Source organism: Haliotis rubra, unplaced genomic scaffold (genome assembly GCF_003918875.1).
Source record: "Haliotis rubra isolate DU_JTF1 unplaced genomic scaffold, ASM391887v1 Scf271, whole genome shotgun sequence".
In the NCBI taxonomy this organism is placed as follows: Eukaryota; Metazoa; Mollusca; class Gastropoda; order Lepetellida; family Haliotidae; genus Haliotis; species Haliotis rubra.
The window spans coordinates 446,295-471,051 of record NW_025766792.1 but is presented as its reverse complement, the minus strand read 5'-3'; the positions used below and the strand labels follow the sequence as shown (position 1 = coordinate 471,051).

General features: G+C 42.7%; 1 protein-coding gene across 13 annotated transcripts in view; it reads right to left on the bottom strand.

The window, feature by feature from the left end:
* Nucleotides 1-17,416: 17,416 nt before the first annotated feature.
* The window catches only part of LOC124280663 (cellular tumor antigen p53-like), a 58,937-nt gene continuing 51,596 nt past the window's right edge, over nucleotides 17,417-24,757 (bottom strand). For all 13 annotated transcript variants that reach the window (XM_046716643.1, XM_046716645.1, XM_046716646.1 and 10 more), the window contains 3 exons: nucleotides 23,647-23,886; nucleotides 22,228-22,321; nucleotides 17,417-21,676 (listed from right to left, as the gene is read on the bottom strand). In XM_046716643.1, the coding sequence (XP_046572599.1) occupies nucleotides 21,398-21,676; nucleotides 22,228-22,321; nucleotides 23,647-23,886 (613 nt within the window). In that variant the 3' untranslated portion in view covers nucleotides 17,417-21,397. The remainder of the gene's footprint in view (nucleotides 21,677-22,227; nucleotides 22,322-23,646; nucleotides 23,887-24,757) is intronic.

The following is a 24,757-nucleotide window of genomic DNA, read 5'->3' as shown; positions in this document are numbered from 1 at the left end:
GGAGCCCAATGTACGTTGTTATAGGGAAGACCTGTATCACTCTGGCGCAGTGTGTATCGGACACGCGGAGCCCAACGTCTGTTGTTATAGGGAAGATCTGTATCACTCTGGCGCAGTGTGTATCGGACACGCGGAGCCCAACGTCTGTTGGTATAAGGAAGATCTGTATCACTCTGGCGCAGTCTGTATCGGACACGCGGAGCCCAATGTACGTTGTTATAGGGAAGATCTGTATCACTCTGACGCAGTGTGTATCGGACACGCGGAGCCCAATGTACGTTGTTATAGGGAAGATCTGTATCACTCTGGCGCAGTGTGTATCGGACACGCGGAGCCCAAATGTCTGTTGGTATAAGGAAGATCTGTATCACTCTGGCGCAGTGTGTATCGGACACGCGGGAGCCCAATGTACGTTGTTATAGGGAAGACCTGTATCACTCTGGCGCAGTGTGTATCGGACACGCGGATGGTTCAATGTCTGTTGTTATAGGGAAGATCTGTATCACTCGGCGCAGTGTATCGACACGCGAGCCCAATGTATGCCGTTATAGGGAAGATCTGTATCACTCTGGCGCAGTGTTGTATCGGACACGCGGAGCCCAATGTCTGTTGTTATAGGGAAGATCTGTATCACTCTGGCGCAGTGTGTATCGGACACGCGGAGCCCAATGTACGTTGTTATAGGAAGATCTGTATCACTCTGGCGCAGTGTGTATCGGACACGCGGAGCCCAATGTACGTTGTTATAGGAAGATCTGTATCACCTCTGGCGCAGTGTGTATCGGACACGCGGAGCCCAATGTCTGTTGTTATAGGGAAGATCTGTATCACTCTGGCGCAGTGTGTATCGGACACGCGGAGCCCAATGTACGTTGTTATAGGGAAGATCTGTATCACTCTGGCGCAGTGTGTATCGGACACGCGGAGCCCAATGTCTGTTGTTATAGGGAAGATCTGTATCACTCTGGCGCAGTGTGTATCGGACACGCGGAGCCCAATGTCTGTTGTTATAGGGAAGATCTGTATCACTCTGGCGCAGTGTGTATCGGACACGCGGAGCCCAATGTCTGTTGTTATAGGGAAGATCTGTATCACTCTGGCGCAGTGTGTATCGGACACGCGGAGCCCAATGTCTGTTGTTATAGGGAAGATCTGTATCACTCTGGCGCAGTGTGTATCGGACACGCGGGAGCCCAATGTACCGTTGTTATAGGGAAGATCTGTATCACTCTGGCGCAGTGTGTATCGGACACGCGGAGCCCAATGTCTGTTGTTATAGGAAGATCTGTATCACACCTGGCGCAGTGTGTATCGGACACGCGGAGCCCAATGTCTGTTGTTATAGGGAAGATCTGTATCACTCTGGCGCAGTGTGTATCGGACACGCGGAGCCCAATGTCCGTTGTTATAGGGAAGATCTGTATCACTCTGGCGCAGTGTGTATCGGACACGCGGAGCCCAATGTCTGTTGTTATAGGGAAGATCTGTATCACTCTGGCGCAGTGTGTATCGGACACGCGGAGCCCAATGTCTGTTGTTATAGGGAAGATCTGTATCACTCTGGCGCAGTGTGTATCGGACACGCGGAGCCCAATGTCTGTTGTTATAGGGAAGATCTGTATCACTCTGGCGCAGTGTGTATCGGACACGCGGAGCCCAATGTCTGTTGTTATAGGGAAGATCTGTATCACTCTGGCGCAGTGTGTATCGGACACGCGGAGCCCAATGTACCGTTGTTATAGGGAAGATCTGTATCACTCTGGCGCAGTGTGTATCGGACACGCGGAGCCCAATGTCTGTTGTTATAGGGAAGATCTGTATCACTCTGGCGCAGTGTGTATCGGACACGTGGAGCCCAATGTCTGTTGTTATAGGAAAGATCTGTATCACTCTGGCGCAGTGTGTATCGGACACGCGGAGCCCAATGTCTGCTGTTATAGGGAAGATCTGTATCACTCTGGCGCAGTGTGTATCGGACACGCGGAGCCCAATGTCTGTTGTTATAGGGAAGATCTGTATCACTCTGGCGCAGTGTGTATCGGACACGCGGAGCCCAATGTCTGTTGTTATAGGGAAGATCTGTATCACTCTGGCGCAGTGTGTATCGGACACGCGGAGCCCATTGTCTGTTGTTATAGGGAAATCTAAATGTAACTTGGGTAGTGGGTACTAGGTTTAGAAAACATGAGTGAGTGAGTGAGTGAGTGAGTGGTTTAGTGTGTGAGTGAGTGAGTGAGTGAGTGAGTGTGCTCCACTTTCAAATCATCCTGTATGAATTAGTCGTGTAGGTCTGGTACAATTCCTTCTCCTGGGTGAGTGATTCGGTTCTATTACGGAGAGTAACAGTTGCCAAATACAAGCACAATAGTGAAATGAGCTAACACAGCTGACATGCGACAGCTTCAAGTCTTTCTGTTTCTCCCGTAGTATATTATTTACTCTCCATCAATTTGTATTCTTCATCAAAGGTTTGACACTTTTTAAATAATTCAAAACAATAATGAAATAATAAGATTTTTAGAGTTGCAAAATATATTCTACAATCGAAAGAACCGCAAGTGATTATACCCCATGCATATTGATAACCTTAGATGCATATTGATAACCTTAGATGCATATTGATAACTTTAGATGCATATTGATAACCTTTGATGCATATTAATAACCTCAGCTGCATATTGATAACCTCAGATGCGTATTGATAACCTTAGATGCATATTAATAACCTCAGATGCATATTGATAACCTCAGATGCATATTGATAACCTCAGATGCATATTGATAACCTCAGATGCATATTGATAACCTTAGATGCATATTGATAACCTTAGATGCATATTATTGATAACCTTAGATGCATATTGATAACCTTAGATGCATATTGATAACTTTAGATGCATATTGATAACCTTGCAGATGATGCATATTGATAACCTCAGATGCATATTGATAACTTCAGATACATATTGATAACCTCAGATGCATATTGATAGCCTTAGATGCATATTGATAACCTTAGATGCATATTGATAACCTTAGATGCATATTGATAACTTTAGATGCATATTGATAACCTTAGATGCATATTGATAACCTCAGATGCATATTGATAACTTTATATGCATATTGATAACCTCAGATGCATATTGATAACTTTGGATGTATATTGATAACCTAAGATGCATATTGATAACCTTAGATGCATATTGATAACCTTAGATGCATATTGATAACCTTAGATGCATATTGATAACTTTAGATGCATATTGATAACCTCCGATGCATATTGATAACTTTAGATGCATATTGATAACTTTAGATGCATATTGATAACTTTAGATGCATATTGATAACCTCCGATGTATACTGAAAGGCAAAAGAAATGTCGTAATATTGGAAATGACATTTAAGTATCAATGGAACATTTGAACCTATTTTTTTAAATAATACGCCACTGAAATGCAGTACCGACTTTCATCAGAGAAGATAACCCCTCTCCATTGTCCCCCACGACAGTTTTGCCGCTGTTGTGTCCACTTGGATACGTTCCCGGCGGTGACGTTGGGTGAATATGGGTCTCCTGGCAGGACATCGACAAAACAGGTTCCTGGCTTGGAGACGTCGCCGAATGGTAGGTCACTGACTGGTCGCTGGTGGTTTCCTATGGTCACCCAAGCTGTTTCTCTGGCCCTTGCGAATAGGTCTTGCACGTGTTGATGGACGATATGACGGTCCTGGCGACGTGTTGTTACACGGGGTTGACCACTACGTGGACGGTCATCAGTGCTGCTGGTGGCGTTGTATCGCACTCTAAGACGTTCTATCGTTCGTACGCTGCAACTGAAGTCATTAGCAATGACTCGAGCATGTTGACCAGCGTGCAGACGTCCAATAGCTTGTTGTGGTTGATCTCTCGTTAACCTAGTCATAGCTGCTGTGTTCAGAAAACAAGTGAACGATTGCCATTCAAGCCGGCAATTTATGCCTGAATGCATTTATGATGCACGTGCATCTCGATTTCAATGTTGTGTTTGTGGAACTTTTCCCTCTCCAAAACAAAAACATTTCTAACTTCAATCTCAAACAATACTTTATTGGGCAATGCAGGCTATACGACCACGATTCATGTTTCCTCAAACTTGACTTCTGGTGTATATTTAAAAAATAGGTTCAAATACTCCATTGATACTCAAATGTCATTTCTAATATTACGACGTTTCTTTTGCCTTTCAGTATATCACCGTGGAAGGAGTAGTCTGTCTCACAGTCCCTCAACCGCTTTATTTACCTTCAGCCCAGTCCTTTCTGCAGTGTTAAAACTCTAAATGAAGCAAGTCTAGGTTTCCTCACGTTCAGGTTCTGAATGTCCCATCTCACTATGGCTCCTTTTCATTTTAAAGGGAATTAATTGTTTTTATCAAAATTATATTATATTCAGAGACTAAGCATTGGTCTAGTTTAAGGATGTGAACGAGGTGTGTATGTGTGTTGCGGGAGGCGTGCGTGGTAGCCATTGTCTCATGTGAACCGATACTTGCAGGTGGTGCATGACAACATAGCAGGTCTTTAAGATATTCAATTCGCTCATTATATTTTAGTGTTCTGTGCCATTGGTCCATTGACACGATATTGCGATTGACATACTGGAGATATCTAGTGTCTAAATTAGGGCTGGGACGGGTACTCGGGTACTCGAATCCGGGTCGGGTACACCTGGAATCGAGTCCTATTTCTAGGAATCGAGTACCCGGAAAGGGAGAGAACTCTGTAATGTCAAGGGCAGATAATAACTTGTCTTTTTCATAATTGACGTAACACACATTTACATCATTGGTATTGTCCGATTAATGAAGGTTATTATTAACGACTGTAATTTATCTACGCATGAGCGGCGGTAACGAAAAGTTCTGTGTTTTAACGAGGAACGTAATACTGATACTCTTTATATTGGTTAAATAGACGTAAATTAAATAGCCTAAGATCTGTTTTAATGTCTTATTGCCATACTTTCAAGTTTCTATAATAATCTCTGTCAACCCGTGATTGAATATTCAGACAGTTGACAGAAGCGCTGTATTCCTTACATTTTCGGGTACTCGATTCCGATTCGGGTAAGCACATGCGGGTACTCGATTCCATTTATTCCTACCCGTCCCAGCCCCTAGTCTAAATCACCACTTGTCTTCAGAGACAAAAGTGTCCAATGGCCTATATATCCAGGACAAACTACACTTGGATGTCCGCCAGTTGACATGCTGCCTCGGGCAGATGGTCACTACCAGACCTGGAAAACACACGAAGAAAATGATGTAAAATTTACCATCTTCGTGATTTCTGTTCTCACTCTATAAATGTACATATAATATGTTTTCCTCACAACGTAACCCTAAGCCCTAACCTCTCTATATAAATATGGCGGTGGGGTAGCCTAGTGGTTAAAGCGTTTGCTCCTCACGCCGAAGACCCGGGTTCGATTCCCCACACGGGTACAATGTGTGAAGCCCACTTCAGTGTCCGCCGCCGTGATGTTGTTGGAATATTGCTAAAAGCGGCGTAAAACTAAAGTCACTCACTATATACATGTATATATACTATTGTCCCTGACAACGTGTCACTTTGGGGCAAAACAACATGCAGCCAGATACACTGGACAAAATAAGTAAGGGATATTGGTATTTTTATGATTGATATTTTATCAGTGTGTCAGTGAATAAATAGATCATTATTCATAATTTCAAAATTTACATATATCCCTCACTATTTTTGTCCAGTTTATATTGAAATATTTCTATGCCCATGATGTAAAACATGAACCGGTATATTTTACAACATATTCCCCGACTTACGTCGACCATAGTTCTCTTTATTTTTCTATACGTTGAGCATCCACTTGCATTAACGTGCATCAAGAACGCCTGCATATGCTGTATATCAAATAAGAGCTCTTGACTTCTACAATATTGTTACCAGATTAGGGGTATACACTCGTGCCACATGGTTTAATGATCGTATCACTCGTGGATGTTGTTATTTCGGCGTCACTTACAGTTACAGCATTTAAAGGAGACACTCCATGCCGGGTATGTGGAGGGCGTCATATATCAGCAGTTGCTTTTATGTTTTCGATATGACTGGTTGTAAATGATCTCTTTATGTCAAATAGACTGACTTGACACAAACTGCTCCCTTCTCTACTAAAATCTCTACTCTGCTAAGCCAGGTGATGTATCATAATCTGTTGTTTCAATTCACTGCACTTCCTGGGCTGTCCTATTACCTAAAAAGGGGTGATGGGGAGTTGTTGTTTTAACATTGTGTGGTAGTATTGGAATGTCGACGTTTTGGGATATAACCACGAATGATACATTGCAGTATGCAGGTGATTCTAGTATTGTTTTATCATGTAGGAATCAATAGCTCAAATAAATCTTTAGATCAGTATTAAAGGTTAGTGAGGGTAGGGGTGATGGGTGGAGTGGTAGTGGTGGGGGTGGGGGGCATAGATGGGTGGATGGGTGAGGATGGGTGGCTTAATAGATGGGTGAGGTGTCATGGGTGGAGAGAGATGGGTGAGAGAGAGAGAGAGAGAGAGAGAGAGAGAGAGGAGAGAGAGAGAGAGAGAGAGAGAGAGAGAGAGAGAGAGAGAGAGAGAGAGAGAGAGAGAGAGAGGGGGGGAGAGAGGAGAGAGAAAGAGGGAGAGAGAGAACGTGTTTTTTTCCTGTTACAAGGTAAGGCTAAGCTTCATTATTCCCAGAACAAACCGAGTTAAGTGAACGTGAATGTTTTCCACTCGATGCATTCCGCGTGCAACAGATTGAGTACATACACAGGGTCTATTGACGACAGGGGCTACCGTCAGCCCAGTCTAGCAGACCCACATGTTGACGATGCACACGTGGACTACAGGGCTTGCACTGTCAGCCCAGTCTAGCAGACCCACATGTTGACGATGCACACGTGGACTACAGGGCTTACACTGTCAGCCCAGTCTAGCAGACCCACATGTTGACGATGCACACGTGGACTACAGGGCTTACACCATCAGCCCAGTCTAGCAGACCCACATGTTGACGATGCACGCGTGGACTACACTTGCACCGTCAGCCCAGTCTAGCAGACCCACATGTTGACGATGCACGCGTGACTACAGGGCTTACACTGTCAGCCCAGTCTAGCAGACCCACATGTTGACGATGCACGCGTGGACTACAGGGCTTTGCACCGTCAGCCCAGTCTAGCAGACCCACATGTTGACGATGCACGCGTGGGACTACAGGGCTTGCACTACGTCAGCCCAGTCTAGCAGACCCACATGTTGACGATGCACGCCCAGTCGTGGACTACAGGGCTTACACTGTCAGCCCAGTCTAGCAGACCCACATGTTGACGATGCACGCGTGGACTACAGGGCTTACCCACATGTTGACGATGCACGCGTGGACTACAGGGCTTACACTGTCAGCCCAGTCTAGCAGACCCACATGTTGACGATGCACACGTGGACTACAGGGCTTACACCATCAGCCCAGTCTAGCAGACCCACATGTTGACGATGTTGCGTGGACGGGCTTGCACCGTCCGTCATGCACCCACATGTGGGACTACAGGGCTTACACCATCAGCCCAGTCTAGCAGACCCACATGTTGACGATGCACACGTGGACTACAGGGCTTACACCATCAGCCCAGTCTAGCAGACCCACATGTTGATGATGCACACGTGGACTACAGGGCTTACACCATCAGCCCAGTCTAGCAGACCCACATGTTGATGATGCCAAAGATCGCATACGTAACGGGAGAGCACAAGATTCTTAAAGGACTCTGGTGAAACTTGGTGCCTACCATTTCGGGCGAGGAAGATCGGTTGTTGCATTTGATTCCTTTCATCTGTGCCTGGATGCAGTTAAATGTTAGTCTGGCCAAAGCAAGTGAAAGTCAGTACAGCTTGACTTATAAATGTCTATTAGTTTAGCGGTAAGTATTGTGGTCGCGATGACGGAGATACTGTAATACTTGTCATGTCAACAAATGTTTAACGCTTGTAATGTGATTGTACGGAGTTTGTCATTCAAATTGACTCCAGATTCAGATTTGACGGCTACGTGTACAACGGGAAATATCATAGTGGAGGGAAACATATGAAACACTGGATAATCTAGTGCTCAGCTTTGTGACGGCGGTCGGTAAATAATCGAGCTAGACATTCCAGTGATTTACATCATAAACATCGATCAACCAAGTCAGCGAGTCAGACAACTAGATCCCGTTAGTCGCCGTACACGACAAGCCCAGGTTGCGGAAGACCATGTCTAACAGGTCTCTTCAAAGGGGCGTTGTTGGGCTAATGATAAACAAAGTAATAAAAACATTTTTAGCAATTAGACATGTATTCCGTAAACACATCCATAACGTGCATAAGAGGTAATCTATTCTCAGTAAAATGAAAAAGAAATATTCAGTGCATATATACAGAGTGACGCCCCGGATACGACCTCTGTGTGTATTTCTGAAGTGGGTGTGCATGTTAGCCCTTTACAATGACCCAGGTCATGAAATGACAACCGGCACCTTATATATTCATTACACAACACACGCAGAGCCACTGCCCTCCGTGGATAAAACAGTGTCGTGTTTCTGTAGGTTGTATATTGCAAGAATGAACGATGAACACAAAGGTTTGGGATTGAATGGCAAACAAGCGGTCGTGCTGAATACAATACTAGTCGAAAGTAACTCCCCCACCTGCGCTTATAGGTCATGAACCAGTCATGAACCAAGTGTCACGTCGTTCAGGTTTCAGACGGTTTTTGCTCACATTTGATTTTTTGTCTTATTCAGGCTAATATTTTCGGTAGGCTAGCCTGAATTTCACAATAGCCCATTTTGGACCTCCAGTCATACCCTGTTGTATCGAATACCTGAGCCATAGAAATGATTCTAACTTTCCGTGTTTCGACTCATCTGAATTGATAACAATCTGACCTTGCCATAAAACAACAAATGTTAAATACTCGACGCTGCAAAAATATGTTTTATGATAAACAGAAATAAATAGAAACAGAAACAAATATAAGTATTGTCGGACATGTATATTGTCGGACAAATATAAGTATTGTCGGACAAATATAAGTATTGTCGGACATGTATATTGTCGGACAAATATAAGTCTTGTCGGACATGTATATTGTCGGACAAATATAAGTATTGTCTGACATGTATAATGTCTGACATGTATATTGTCGGACATGTATATTGTCGGACATGTATATTGTCGGACATGTAACTTCTTTTAGCGGCAATTAGAAGCTGGTATGATGAAGCTAAACACTTGTTTATTGATAGACCACTTCTATATTACAATATATGCGACGTTTCGGTGTAGATCCTAACTACGTTATTTGCTTGATGACGGTGTTAGGATCTACACCGAAACGTCTATTGCAATATAGAAGTTGTCTATACGGTGTTAGGATCTACACCGAAACGTTTATTGCAATACAGAAGTTGTCTATACGGTGTTAGGATCTACACCGAAACGTTTATTGCAATATAGAAGTTGTCTATACGGTGTTAGGATCTACACCGAAGCGTCTATTGCAATACAGAAGTTGTGTATCCAATAAAAACAGTTCCCCTTAGTCGGACATGGAGTCATTGGACGTCGTTGCTGGGAACGTTCATTCAAACGTCAATCAGGATTATTCAAAAACAGGCTGAGAGGAGATAATGACACAAGGATATTTGTAAATTACACACATTTCTACAACACAATCATATGAGACTGTTTCAAATACTATTGACTCAAGACACAAACAGGCAGTTACATCAACTAAGACAGTGGGATTCGAGATGTGTTACTTCGTTATCAAGAAGTCCATAAACTCGATAAACCCTGATAAATGATTGCGATATACGTTTCAGTTAAACTCTAGACACAATTTAATCTTCAATACCAGTTTAAGAAATGCTTATCCTCGCCTCGTGGCCCACTCGTCCCTTGACAAGCCACAAGGAATATATGAGTTCGGATCCAGGATTCGTTCCAATGGCTAAACCTCTTCACAAGACCCAGGTATATTAATGAACAGTTCAAGTGATACGTGTCAGAACAATCCAGTTTCCGGCTGAAGCGCCATGTAATCGCCACGTGCCCGGCGGCCATGATGTGATTGTTTGGCCTCTTTTTCGATCTCGATCGCGATCTCACAAATATGCATCTATATCAAGCGCGCGATTTGGTAGCTTTACCTACAAATATGTGTTTATACAATAAAAAAGAGAAGGTTTATGATGGGTCACTGAATGAGGGTGGAGAATTGTTGCATCTTCCGAGCATCAGTGAGTGAGTTTAGTTTTTACGCCGCTTTTAGCAATATTTCAGCAATATCGCAACGGGGGACACCAGGAATTAGCTTCACACATTGTACCCATGTGGGGAATCGAACCCCCAAGGTGGGGTATAGCCTTATGGTTACAGCGTTCGCTCGTCACGCCGAAGAACCGGGTTCGACTCCCCACATGGGTACAATGTGTGAAGCCAATTTGTGGTGTTCCCCGCCCTGATATTGCTGGAATATTGCTAAAAGCGCTGTGTCACTCGCTCAACAACACCTGTGAATCTGAAAACTGTTTTCTCGCAGAAATATTTCTGTTGAAATACGGATACATCCAGTTTTACGACACTACTTGTTAATTTCAGAGCGACACGCCCACTATACCTCGCCACATTCCCCGGCATGGATGTGCATGTGAGGTGTATTATATAACAGCTGACTATTAGCTTGTCACACATCAGTCTAGTATGAAGACATAAGGAGTTACGTGGCGTTATACAGAACATTCATTGCATGTCTATCTACACATGTCAGATCTGTGCGTGTTTCACCGTCGCCCGGGGGTCGTGAGTCAGCTGACTTCACCGTCACCCTCCTGCTTGTTCACGCTTACTCCTGACTCATCCTCTATAATCCTCATCCGGGCGGTTGGGAGAAAAACAATAACCAGTCCACGGAAATTGCTCTGCGTCAGTGGCCCTTTAAAGCGTTCGCTCCTCAAGCGGAAGACCCGGGCTCGATTCCTCATATGGGTACACACGTGTGAAGCCCATTTCTGGAATATTGCTAAAAGCGGTGAAAAACCCAATTCACTCACTATATAATCCAGTGGAGAATATTATAAGTGGTTCAAAGCAAAGCGGGGCGGTGGGTGTAGCCTAGTGGTTAAAGCGTTCACTCGTCACGTTACCCGTGAAGATCCGGGTTAGAATTGATTTTCAGCAACCCATGCTTGTCGTAAGAAGCGACTAACATGATCGGGTGGTCAGGCTCGCTGAATTGGTTGACACATGTGATCGTATCCCAATTGCGCAGATCGATGCTCATGCTGTTGATCACTGGATTGTCTGGTGAGGTGAGGTGAGGTGAGGTGAAATTGGGTTTTTTTCGTCGTGCTTGAGAATATCTCGCTCATATGACGACGTGCATGAGTGTGTATGTGTATGTGCGGCTGCTTGCCCAGACTTAAGCTGGTTTTATAGTGCTAACCCATTGAGATACCATGTCGCAGAGAAGCATGAATACCCCACTCAGACACATTATACTGACTCCAAGCCCACCAGTTCTTGTTGTACCCATTAATGCCGAGCGCCAGGCAGGGACCAACAAGTACCATATTTTAACATCTTTTGGTATGACGCGTTCGGGGATCGAACCCGCGACCTTCCGCTCTCCGGGAGGACGCTCTAACCACTACACCACGGAGGCGGTCGATTGTCTGGTCCAGACTCGAATATTTTCAGACCGCCGCCATATAGCTGGAATATTGCTGAGTGCGGCGTAAAACTGAACTCACTCACTCACTCGCTCGTCAAGCAGAAAACACGGGTTAGGTTCCCACCATTCGTGACCCACTCGTGGTATTCCGGGACAAGCCGAATAGGTTACGGAAAGGGGCGAGTGGTGACGAATGGTTCCCCACGTGAGTACAATGCGTGAAGCCCATGTCTGCTGGAATATGGCTAAAAACGGCGTAAAACCATATTCGCTCACTCACTCATAGCAAAGCCCAGACCGAGGTAGCCGGACGATGAGACGTTGTGCTTGTATGGCAAGCTGTCAGCTGACTTGTAGAACTAAGGTATAACAATCTGTACCAAACACGTTTATTCGCTGACGGTGAGAAACACTATAGTGGCTGCGGCAGAGATGTTTCATACTTACATATGTCACCCTGGAGGTTTCAGGTCGGACATAAAAGTGTCACATCTGTCTAGTTGTCACGCCAGTAGTAGTACATCCTACTCTCCAGAAAGAATTAATCATACCTATTTTGAGAAACGCCTGGTTAAATTTGAAACTGAGTGGCATTTCGACTATATTTATAGTCCGTTTGGCTCAAAAGCGGACCGATGAATTGCAATCTAACTCGAAAACTAATAAAAATATAATACTAAATGAAACGCTTATCATAACCGAAACATCAGACCAACTCCGTGAGTTTTCTTGCAGACTTTATAGCGTAATAATAAAAAAGTTGTTTAGCAAACTATCATTAAAATATTTACATAGTTCACTATTTGTTACGAGGGAGGAGTGCAAAGAGAGGAACAGCCAGGTGTGCGAGAAAGGAGACAGCACAACACGGTGTACTGCCATTACGCAGACAGCCAGTTCGCAGACACCTTAAAACAACAACATTTACGGTTCAGTGAACAGATTATCTACTATCTGTTACCTACACATTATAATGGAATAGTCCAAATAAAAACTCAGGAACAAACTGAAGCTATATTATTTATTTGGAAAGATGGACGAAAAGACGTTAATTTGAATTTTTATTGCTGCAATATGAAAACAGTTTATTTTCATAAACATTTCGGTTTAACCTTCTAGTCTAACGGGAGTCGGCATCATCATATTGAAAACATTAGCTTAGCTATTAGAAATTGCGACACTGTTGTATCATATAAATCTAATACAGACAAATGTGAACTTAAATATTTTTCATATAGAATAAAAAAGTTATATGTTTTGCACACAATATTAAGATATATGACGATTGCACTTAATTACGATTTATTTAGAATAAATATTTAAAATATGACGCATCATGTCAATGTGGCCATGGGTGTGAGAATGTTTTTCATTACTTCCTTGAGAGAAATGTTTTCACACTTACTGTGTTTTTAACGATGTATGCAGCGCCGTTGCACCCCCTGAAGCCCTTCCTTTCAAAATTCCTGGATCCGCCCATGAGTAGATACGCCCTTTTTTGCTGTCAATTCTTAGATATAGTAATTTTAGGCCTTCATTCACAGTTTAGACTTAAATGCGTCAGTATTTATTCAGTTATCGTCGAAAAATAAAACTGTACATTTTATATGGAGTTGCTCGCATTTAGCAAACAAACTGTCCATTGCGTTGTGATTTTACTGTCCAGGAGTTGACAGTTTGTAGTTTTAACCGTCATGTCATCTAACGTTATTCTAGAGATATTTGTTGTGAACAAGAATGTTTTGTTGTAGACCTGGCCTATTTATTACGATTTTGTATCATCAAGTACGATTGTACACCCATATTACAGTTTGTTCGACAGGGATTTAATGTAAAAAACCCATGTACGATCAGAAGTGTATTAACAAATATACAAATACATATCTACCCCAGGAATAACCAAGTCCTGGGCCCCGTTTCACAAAGCTCACGTAAGCCTAAAATCTCGTAACTTTTCTCGTAGCATACGTACTTACTATACTGTAAAAATGAATTACGATAGTTGTAGCGCTACGAGAACTTTGTGAAACGGGGCCAAGGCTGTCCCAAAGTATGTACATTGTTCATACTATCATTCAGATATTAGTATTGTACATTTGGGTAAAGCACACCACTAAGCATCTGAAAACCAAGGGACATATAACCAGTGCTGAATGTGCGAAATCAAATACAATAATGACCTTCTTTGTTCCCACCGTTGGCACCAGCGATATGGACAAGTCAATGGCCGTTGTTAAAACAAATGAAATCCAAATGACACAAGAAGAGCAGCAGCCAGACCAGCTACAACTCCTACCACAAAGGGCCAGGAGAGCTGCAGCCAGACCAGCTACAACTCCTACCACAAAGGGCCAGGAGAGCTGCAGCCAGACCAGCTACAACTCCTACCACAAAGGGCCAGGAGAGCTGCAGCCAGACCAGCTACAACTCCTACCACAAGGGCCAGGACCAGCTACAACTGCAGGAGAGCTGCAGGCCAGCTACAACTGGGTGACCAGGGGCCAGGAGAGCTGCAGTCAGACCAGATACAACTCCTACCACAAAGGGCCAGGAGAGCTGCAGTCAGACCAGATACAACTCCTACCACAAAGGGCCAGGAGAGCTGCAGTCAGAGGGCCAGGAGAGCTGCAGTCAGACCAGATACAACTCCTACCATAACAGTTTGGACAGTTCTCTGCAGCCTCCAGCTAGACACCCATTTTAGGCTGGAGGATCCAAGACCAGTAGCGTTCCAAAACTACACCAAGGTTAACACCCACAGCTCTTCGATGAAATCCTGCAGATGATGGCCCCAGCAATCGATAGGGAGGCTGGAGGGTCCACCCAGTTTCCAGGCAACCACCACAGCTCTTCGATGAAATCACCTGGACTGAAACTGGCAGTCACCTGGACTTATGCACCTTCAGGCTGGAGACAACTATGGGTCCCTTGCGTATGCCTTCAGGTGTGGAGTGTCCACCACCTCAGAGATGGTCCCAGAAGTGTGACAGGCAATTGTGTTTAGCCTACCTGTGACCCCAGAAGCCTGGACAGCCGTAGCTAACCAGTTTGAACAGAGATGGATATATCCCACGCCATTGGAGCCCTGGATGGCGAACACATCTTGCACCGTCCATTCAATATAATGTACATATTTCTTAACTCTTTTCTTTTTGACGAGTCTACACATCTAATTAAACATCTTTGATAGAATGGTTTAGTTTCACTGAGAAAATATCCTAAAACATGTAAAACTATTTAGATTTGCGGCCCTTTGTTTATATAGGTTGTACGGTTCCACGTGCTGTCATCGAAGCAGACGGAGAACAAACAATGCAGCCAATTTGATATTTAAATATGTACTGTCATAAACCTTACTGTCGCAGTTGTGGATGAATATATATGTAACAATGTAAAACATTGTGAAGAGCGCGCCGAAAAGCTTGCGTAAGGCCAGTCTCTTCTTTTATGACTATGCGCGTTTGTTTACAAACAAGAGAAAAGTCCGGTCACATGATATGCAAATCAGCCTGTGGCAGTGATGTTATGCTAAGTCATCACTGCGCCGGAGTGTGATGGATGTCATGTGTTGTTCCGGGAGTGCAAACGAACGGCGGATAGCCGTAGGACACTATATCCCCCGCCGCGCGTTTAGCGGGAAGCGGGGGATATAGTATTAGGCTCCGTCCGTCCGTCCGTCCGTAATCATTTTGTTTCCAGAGCATAACTCAAAAACAGTTCAATATTTTTCAACAAAACTTGGTAGATATATCAAACAGAACCTAAGGTGGTGCCTTTTGCTATTTACGGATTTTTGTCATTTTTATTTTTCTCGGTTTCCATGGAAACGTTTTGGACTTAGTCTTAAAGGGGGGTGGGTTTCGTTTCCGGAGCATAACTCAAGAACCGTTCAATATTTTTCAACAAAACTTGGTAGATATATCAAACAGAACCTTAAGTGGTGCCTTTTGCTATTTACAGACTTTCGTGATTTATTATTTTCTCGGTTTCCATGGAAACAATTCGGACTTAGTCTCAAAAGGGAGGGGTGGACTTCGTTTCCGGAGCACAACTCGAAAACTTCTTAATATCTTTCAGCAAAACTTGGCAGATATGTGAGGCAGATCCCAAAGTGGTGCCTTTGGCTATTTGCAGATTTTGGGCATTTATATTTTTCTCGGTTTCCATGGAAATGATTCGGACATAGTCTCAAAAGAGAGGGATGAGCTTCGTTTCCGGAGCACAACTCGGAAACCGTTCAATATATTTCTTTTTTCACCCAACTTGGCACATAGATAGGTCTGGTGATGAACTGGTGCCTTTTGGTAGTTTTGGATTGCTGATTATTATATTTTTTACGTTTCCATGGCAACAAAATTGACTTGGAAATTGGTGTTGGTGCTCTTTTCCGAGCTTTAAAACCGTTTAAAATTTCTTCACCAAACTTGGCAGATTGTTAGGTCTGGTGGTGAACTGGTGCCTTTTGGTAGATTTGAATTTCTAATTATAATTTTTTGCATTTCCATGGCAACAAGTTAGACTTTGACTGAAATTGGTGTTGGTGCTCCTTTGTGGAGCAGATCTTAAAAACCTTTCAATACTCTCCTTCCTCTTTGCCATATACACACCAAAATATTTAACATAATCATAACTTGTTTTAATTATGTTTGTTTTTGTACAAAGTAAACTGCATGTCATGTACAAAATCAATGACCCCCTTCCCCCTTCCCATATTTTTAAAGCAAAGGTTTTAAATAGTTTTATGCACAAAATTGCTGAAACATCCCCCTCCCCGAAACGTGTATGTACAAATTGGTGACCCCCAGAACAAAATGGGTGCCCCCCCAAAGTCTTCATCATCATCACACACACACACACACAAAAATAAATAATTATGAACGATCCCGAAGACAAAAGCGTGTCCTAAATATGGGATCACGAAGTTCGATCTTTGAGAATATCTAAAGTATAAGACCAAATCTGATCAAACGTTTTGAGACTGTCCTGAGTAGACAGAAGACAAAATTTGTACCAGTGATGAGAGGACAACCGGAAGTGACGCAGGTCATATAAGTTTACCACTTTGGTGAAACCAACAGCATTGGTGCTGACAAACCTGGAAACAAAACCAGCATGAAACTGGGTAACTCGAACAAACGAGCATAGACTCCTGACATGCCCAAGGTAGGTAACTCTCCACAGTGAACTGAGGCACAAATCATGTCAGGGAACCTGATGTGGCCACTTTACGGTGATGTAAACCACGGAAGTCACAGTTCTATGACAATGTTGATCCACAATTTTAACCAGCAGATCCTGTTTAGCTGAAGGGATGCAACTCTGCACACTGATTTGTGGTGAGAGATAGCAACTCACTTCTCTGTGTTCATGTGTTAGGCTTGCAACGCTGCATAGCTTCACTAGAGTGGGTTGTGCCCCACTGAACATGGTTTTGCTTTCATCAAAATGTGAGTCATCTGAAGAAAAACTGGGATTAAAGTTTGACCCCTTTCTGTGAATTCCACAGTGCACCAAGAAATGGTATCAGCCATTCCAGGATTCAAACCTACAATAATAGGGTAGTGGTTAACCTAGGGTAGTGGTTAACCTAGGGTAGTGGTTAACCTAAGGGAAACAACTCATCAAAAGCATAAGAACATAGATTTTCTTTGAAATGAATTTTATTCTAAAATAATGGTATGAAGTTGTTAAATACAAGCTTGGTGGATAGTGAAACATATCGTGGTGTCAGATTTCACAGTTGAACACATTTCTTTCAGATGATAAGCCACACATGTAGTGAGACATAGTCAACAATTTAAACAGAAATATGTCATCAAATTAACAAACACATGAGAACCATCTTCCCAAACAGAATGAAAATTGCTGGCAGTTTCAACAGGCGTGATTTCTAAACTGGGAAAGTAAATGCAAATTTGTGTAATGCTACTACTTTGGATGATTTTACACAATTACAAATGTTTTGTATGGAACGATGAATTTGGCAGTTAATACTGATGAACAAACCTGTGACAAGTGTTACAACTGCAAGAATAATGAACGAATACTAGGCAAGCAATTTGTTCACAAATGGCAGCGAGATAATTTGATCTCTAACATCCTTGCAACAATATAATGCAATTCAGATTCAATATCTTTTTAGAAATCTGGAAAATCCAGATCAAATGTTTGATAAATGTTGACAAAAACTCCCAAATGTTTGGGAGAAATGTTATATTTGATGACATATTTACTTCATGCTAACTGTAAGATGCAAGCCCCTTGGACCAAAGCTTGCCTCCTGGCACCAGTCTTAAAGTCCCTGACCCTGGATAGCAATTTCTGTTAAAACATGTACAAGGCAAACGACATTTTGATTTACGCTTTCTCAACATTTTCCGCCAACTAGGTAATGTTAGCATTACCATGGCAATAGGCAAGTACCCAACAGGCTCGCATCAGATGAACAGCATGAACAGTGTGCCAACAGAAGGGGCGAGGTGAACATTAACAATGGCCTAGTATTTCTGGAGTTGCACTGTAAAACCTTAACGAAATCATTATCTACCTCCAAAACCATATCACACAAAATTGTTAACTTTAACAATCCTTTAAGTATATCAATCAATGGATCTTGAAACAGCACTCCGGAAAAAAATACAATATAAAATGTTTTACATTTTTCTCTGCTTTGACATTATTAAAAACGTTCAAACACAAACTGGAAATCTAAAAATCCAAATTATCTATCAAACGAATCTCTAAAACAAAACCCCCAATATATTGATAAATAAATACCCCTTGTGTTGGCAGGCCAAGCAAACCATTATTGCTGAGATGTCACTAAGTAAACACATCACTCATAAATAATGTAGAAAATATTAAATAGATGTATTCTAATGATGTACAGGACGCTCCAGCTTTCAACACTTCCAACACTATATACACGACACTCAGTTTATCAAACAAACCACCATGGTTATCTCCCCTTACATGTGACACTGAAAGCGGAAACATCTTCTAGCTTTAGAGATGGGAAATGAATGAATACCAAACATCCTAGAAAGGTTAGAGACTGAACCACTTTTAACCATTCTGCAGCAGATCTGAGAATTGGGGGTGGGGGTGTCTTAAGGGGATGCTGCTTCATACACTGACTACAGACATCTTGGGGAATCCACCACTACCACAACAAGCTGACAGTGTACATTTCTCAAACAAAGTCCTCAACAACATAAAGCTGTTCCCTTTCAAGTCGACTTCACTGAATATTGTAAAATATCTCAGGTCATGAAAATCACCATTCATGTAAGGGGAGCTAACTCATGAAAACCAATGGCCACCATTCTGGAGTTGCCTCCCTTCCAGCACTTAAAACGCTGCTTGTAACAGGCTCTGTAAAATACTACATTTTTTGTACACAATAAACAGAACAACCCCAGAACACATCACACACAGCAACATGTCTTGTCTTTGAAATTCTTGACATTGCACATTCTAATGTTGTTTTAAAAACATGTTTCCCCAAAGAAAAAGACCTAACTGTTTTTCGTATATTAGTTAGAAAATGCACCAATGCAGTCACATTTTAATATGAAACATTTTACTATTAACTATATTTTCACAAATGACACATTTAACCTATGATGAACACATGCTTTATGATTGGAAAGGTATTGAAGAACAATGAACAACAAAATTTAAGTATCGCACCGTTGGAAATCTATCTTTCAGAAATCCAATTAACAAAATAATAAACATCTCACACATTGAAAATAGTCATTATGCATATACTGTTTTCCTTTCAACTACTGTCATGAACAACTGAGAAGGCTGACTTCAACTGTCTTCTCTATGAACACTTTTCAACACAGAGCGTTCCGCTCAAATTATGCACAAACCCACATGAAAATGACATGAAAATGTGACCATTCTGAACCAACACTTGATAAATACATTAGAATTGTTTAAAAAATCTATCAGTGACAATATGCCATTATCAGGAAACAAAGAAATTAAGCAGCACATCAAACCATTTCTCTTGAATAGCAAACTTAAAATAGCTGGTCGCATGGACAAAATATCTACACATTTCAATCAAATCTGAATACATTAATGCACTAGATATGCCATTAAACTCAACATAGATCCTCTCCTTTCAGCTATTATTTTATTGAATCTATGCAAAGAAAACAATACTTCAGTGGTGGCTAGTATAAAAGAAGCTCCCCAAAATCACGACAAAAATAAAACTATTTAAAACCTGTCAGACTACATTTACAAGCATAAATATATACGGTCATTTCCAAAATAGTCCCTTTGGAAATATTTTCCTTGCATATTAGTCTTATCGAAGATAGTATTAACAAGTGTTTGTTCTCTAAACAATGAGTATGACAGGGTGACCCTCCAGGACACCCACGTATTTACATCAGAAACATACCATTCTGTTTACTCTCAGACTCAGAAATTAAGTGATACATTTGGATTGTTTTAGCTTACAAATCATCGAAAACTTTACGACAAAGCAATAGGAAACACTTGTTTTGGTTTCACATGAAAGTGGATTATCGCCTTGTTAAACAGTACCTCTCAGATTATCATAGATTTGGTATGTCCCTTGAGAGTGCAAGAAATGGAATGTTAAGGCGTATGAATGAACTAGTATACAATATTGATGTTAGGGACTAAGCCTTCCAAACTTATTTCTTTCAGCATTTTGCAAACTGTGTTAAGAGGCAGTTTGTCCCTAAAACCAAGATTGAGTTTGAAAACATGACAGTCTCCTTTTGAGCTACTATACAATGCTGTTCTCTACAATGAAATATATGTCTTCAAGACAACATAACAGAAAAATCTTACCAACATAAATTAACAGCCATTACAAAATGGACGGAGCGCTAGACATTTGGATTTGAGTTGGAGTTACCTCCCCTGAACAATGCCATCCTGCAGTGCATACAGAAGACGCCAGACAAACCTGAGGATTCCACCATGAATTAAATTTATTCAACCATTTCTTTTTTTGTAACCATTCTGGTTAGATGAGACATCAAGTGCTACAAGCTGTTCTGGCTACTGACCTTCCGAAACAACATTGACTTCCTATCCAACAAAATAAGGCTTACAATGGCCATGGTATTTACTGTTAACATTGGTCTGGCATGTTTCAACAATAGCGATGTTACCTGAGTTTCAGATAATCTTATATTGTACATATGTATTGGCCCAAATGCTAATATTGACCTCCACTTCATCATCGGACTAGCAAATCAAATTAACTATAATTTCAATTTTCAGAACACAAATTTCAGTCTCGATGTTAAACATGGTAACAATCATTAGAAGGTTAGTTAAAGGATTTGTCCGATGTGTAACAAACACACTATGAATGAATAGTTGAGTCCATCTTCATAAGACGATTGGGTAAAAACACACAGAAAACATCAACACGGGAATAAACTGGAATGTATAAATGTAATATTTAATGATAAGCACACTTCGTTCAACGATTGCCACACAAACTGGAAGATGTCTATATCAGCAGTGATAAACATGATCAATTAGCCATAACGAAAGGTAAATGCACTTTATAAAATTTGTTTGCACCTTTAGAATTGTTCTTGTGAAAGCCACATGTTCTTTCATTCTGGCTTTTCCGTTCTCAACTTCTTGACATCGTCCTTGGTGAGTGATATTGTGTGTTTGAATGTGTAGCGTGTGACTTCATAGTATCCCGGACAGTATGCGCTGTTCTGTGAGATGCTGGGCTGGGATGAGAGGCTGATCGTGGATGTGCTACTGGCATTGCGTGCGAGCGACTGGGAGACTTCAGATGTGTAGGCATTTGCCTGCTTGTATTCCACCAAGGACTTCCAGATCTTGTTGCGATGGCTTGTTCCAATCTTCATGGCTGACAGATCCTGTGAATATTAAAATGGTGTGCTTATTAACGGGCAGACGTGGATAAAGTGTTTAAGCCATAGGTTATTAATGAAAGACTTCCACTTATAGCAGTTCCTGAGCTTTTAGAGACTCTTTGCTATCTTTTAATCATCTGGTTCATGAAAACACTGATACTACCAGTGAGATCTGTGTGTTGTTCCATGTGAAATTCAACGTAATTCCAACCATATGGTGGTCTGGTGTCTGGTGTAACAATCGAATCTGGACTCGATAAACCAGTGGTTGATGTTATGTGCACATGTAGCAGCCATGGCTGATCAACACATATTTTATAGATGCTTGATTGGCATTTTAAAAGATGCTACTTGATGAACATTAAGAATTTCTGGATTTCATCTTCTTTTTATTCTTTGATACAACGTTTTGGGGCCTGTTCCATCCCCATCATCAGATAAAACTAATGAACAGTAACTGTTAACTGTGCCCCGGACATCACAACACTTTTGAAGTCACAATGTTATGACGATGCAATGTTCATCAAATATTTAATAGTCATGAAATATTTTACCTCATGAGAGAATTCATCGAGCTGGAACATATTTAGGAAGTTCTTTTCGTGGAAATTGTCGATGTAAGCAGAGAGACCAATAGAATTCAACCATCTGAAAAGGAAGCAAATCCTCAATGAAAACAGCAACTCCGGTAATAAAAAGAGGTGTACACTTTACAAGGATTTGCTGTAGAATAAATAATATGATCAAAGAGGCGCAAAACATTTGCACACATGTGGACAGTGGAAGCCTTTCAAGGCTTCAGCCACGTGGCAAACGAGTCCGTATAGAGACCTCACCAGAGTCACCAATATTCCAGCAGTCGGTAAATAGTTTGAGTCTGGACAAGGCAAACCCGGGACTGATCCACTGGCTGAGTATGATGAAACACAACCACACAGCACGGTACGACCAGCAGTGGGTACTGGGCCCTGGTCCACACAGCACGGTACGGGACCAGCAGTGGGTACTGGGCCCTGATCCACACAGCACGGTACGACCAGCAGTGGGTACTGGGCCCTGGTCCACCATACAGCACCGTACGACCAGCAGTGGGTACTGGGCCCTGGTCCACCACACAGCACGGTACGACCAGCAGTGGGTACAGGGCCCTGGTCCACCATACAGCACCGTACGACCAGCAGTGGGTACAGGGCCCTGGTCCACACAGCACGGTACGACCAGCAGTGGGTACAGGGCTCTGGTCCACACAGCACGGTACGACCAGCAGTGGGTACAGGGCCCTGGTCCACACAGCACGGTACGACCAGCAGTGGGTACAGGGCCCTGGTCCACACAGCATGGTACGACCAGCAGTGGGTACAGGGCCCTGGTCCACACAGCACCGTACGACCAGCAGTGGGTACAGGGCCCTGGTCCACACAGCACCGTACGACCAGCAGTGGGTACAGGGCCCTGGTCCACACAGCACCGTACGACCAGCAGTGGGTACAGGGCCCTGGTCCACACAGCATGGTAGGACCAGTAGTGGGTATTGGGCCCTAGTCCACACAGCACCGTACGACCAGCAGTGGGTACTGGGCCCTGGTCCACACAGCACCGTACGACCAGCAGTAGGTACTGGGCCCTGGTCCACACATCCCCGTACGACCAGCAGTGGGTACTGGGCCCTGGTCCACCAAACAATCTCTGTGCTCAGGCAGCACAACTCAAACACTTCGACACAGACATAAAATCAACAGCACTAAGATTTCTTTGTTGAGCAGGGACTAGATTTTCAAAGCTTTCTTAGAGAGCTAAGATAGTCGTAAGTGCCATATATTAACATTAAGTTACAACTATCTTAGCTCTAAGAAACCTTCGAAACTAGGCTCAGGTCTCTGGAGAACGTTCTTGAAACCAAGACCTCCAAAATGTTGGGCATAATACCAACTACAACTATGGCACTGGTCTATCATAAAGAGATGTCTACTAACGAGGCCACGGAGTTGTCCACCATGGTCTGTCCGTTGCCCATCACTTCCTCCTTGACGGCAGCCTGGTTAATGACGGCCTCCAGTGCTGCAGGCAGTGTGTCTCCATTCACCTGATTGGTCTGAGAGCTGCTCACGTTGCTGGAGTCGGGGCTGAATGGGAGGCTGGCTTGGTGTGGCGTCTCGGCTGGCTGAGCGATGTGTTCGTTGCTAGGGATGGAGATGACGTGTGGTTGGCTTGGGCTGAAAACAAACCATACATGAATGGGATGGTTGGAATAGTAGGTTAGTTACATGTTGGCTAAAGTCTTGGACTGACACAAAGGGACACTATATAATATGTCTATAAACCTCAGTTAAAACCACTAGCATAGATAAGCTGACAAATGAAGGATAATTAACAGCTTGGATCTGGAACCAAATGTCACAGATCTTTCTGGACCCCAGGCCTACAACTGATAGAGTGAGTGGAAGTGAGTGAGTGAGTGAGCGAGCTAGCTAGATTTTACTGCGCTTTTAGCAATATTCCAGCAGTCACGGGCGGGGACACCAGAAATGTGCTTCACACATTGTACCCATATAGGGGAATAGAACCAGGGTTTTCGGCGTGACGAGCGAATGCTTTAACCACTAGGCTACCCCACAGCCCCCACATGACGTGAGGTCCCTAGATATGTTCAATGAAGGGCATGGAACTAATGTGGTGTGTAGTTTTCTAATGAAAGTGATGCAAGTATTGTACATTTCCTGGATTCTATCTATCCATCATGCTGCCACCAGTCGGTGCTGGTGTGAAACTTGTTACAAAACCTCATCGTCATCATCACTGACTAATCATTAACAGCATGATGTCAATCTCCTTTCCCCAATCCTTTAAACCGTGGCATATGAAATACTAAAATAGAGCTAAAACCTGTTCACCTGCATATCCTCATCCAATGGTTGTGGAGCTGACTCAGATTAAATGTCAAACTGTGATGTTTTTTATGGGAGCGCCTATTAGTTTCATACATACAGGATGTCCAGTCAATTTCGGATACATATTTGGGGTGACAACAGACACTTCCTCGAGCTACCTCCAGGAACTGAATGTGGTTTCATATGCAAGGTATGG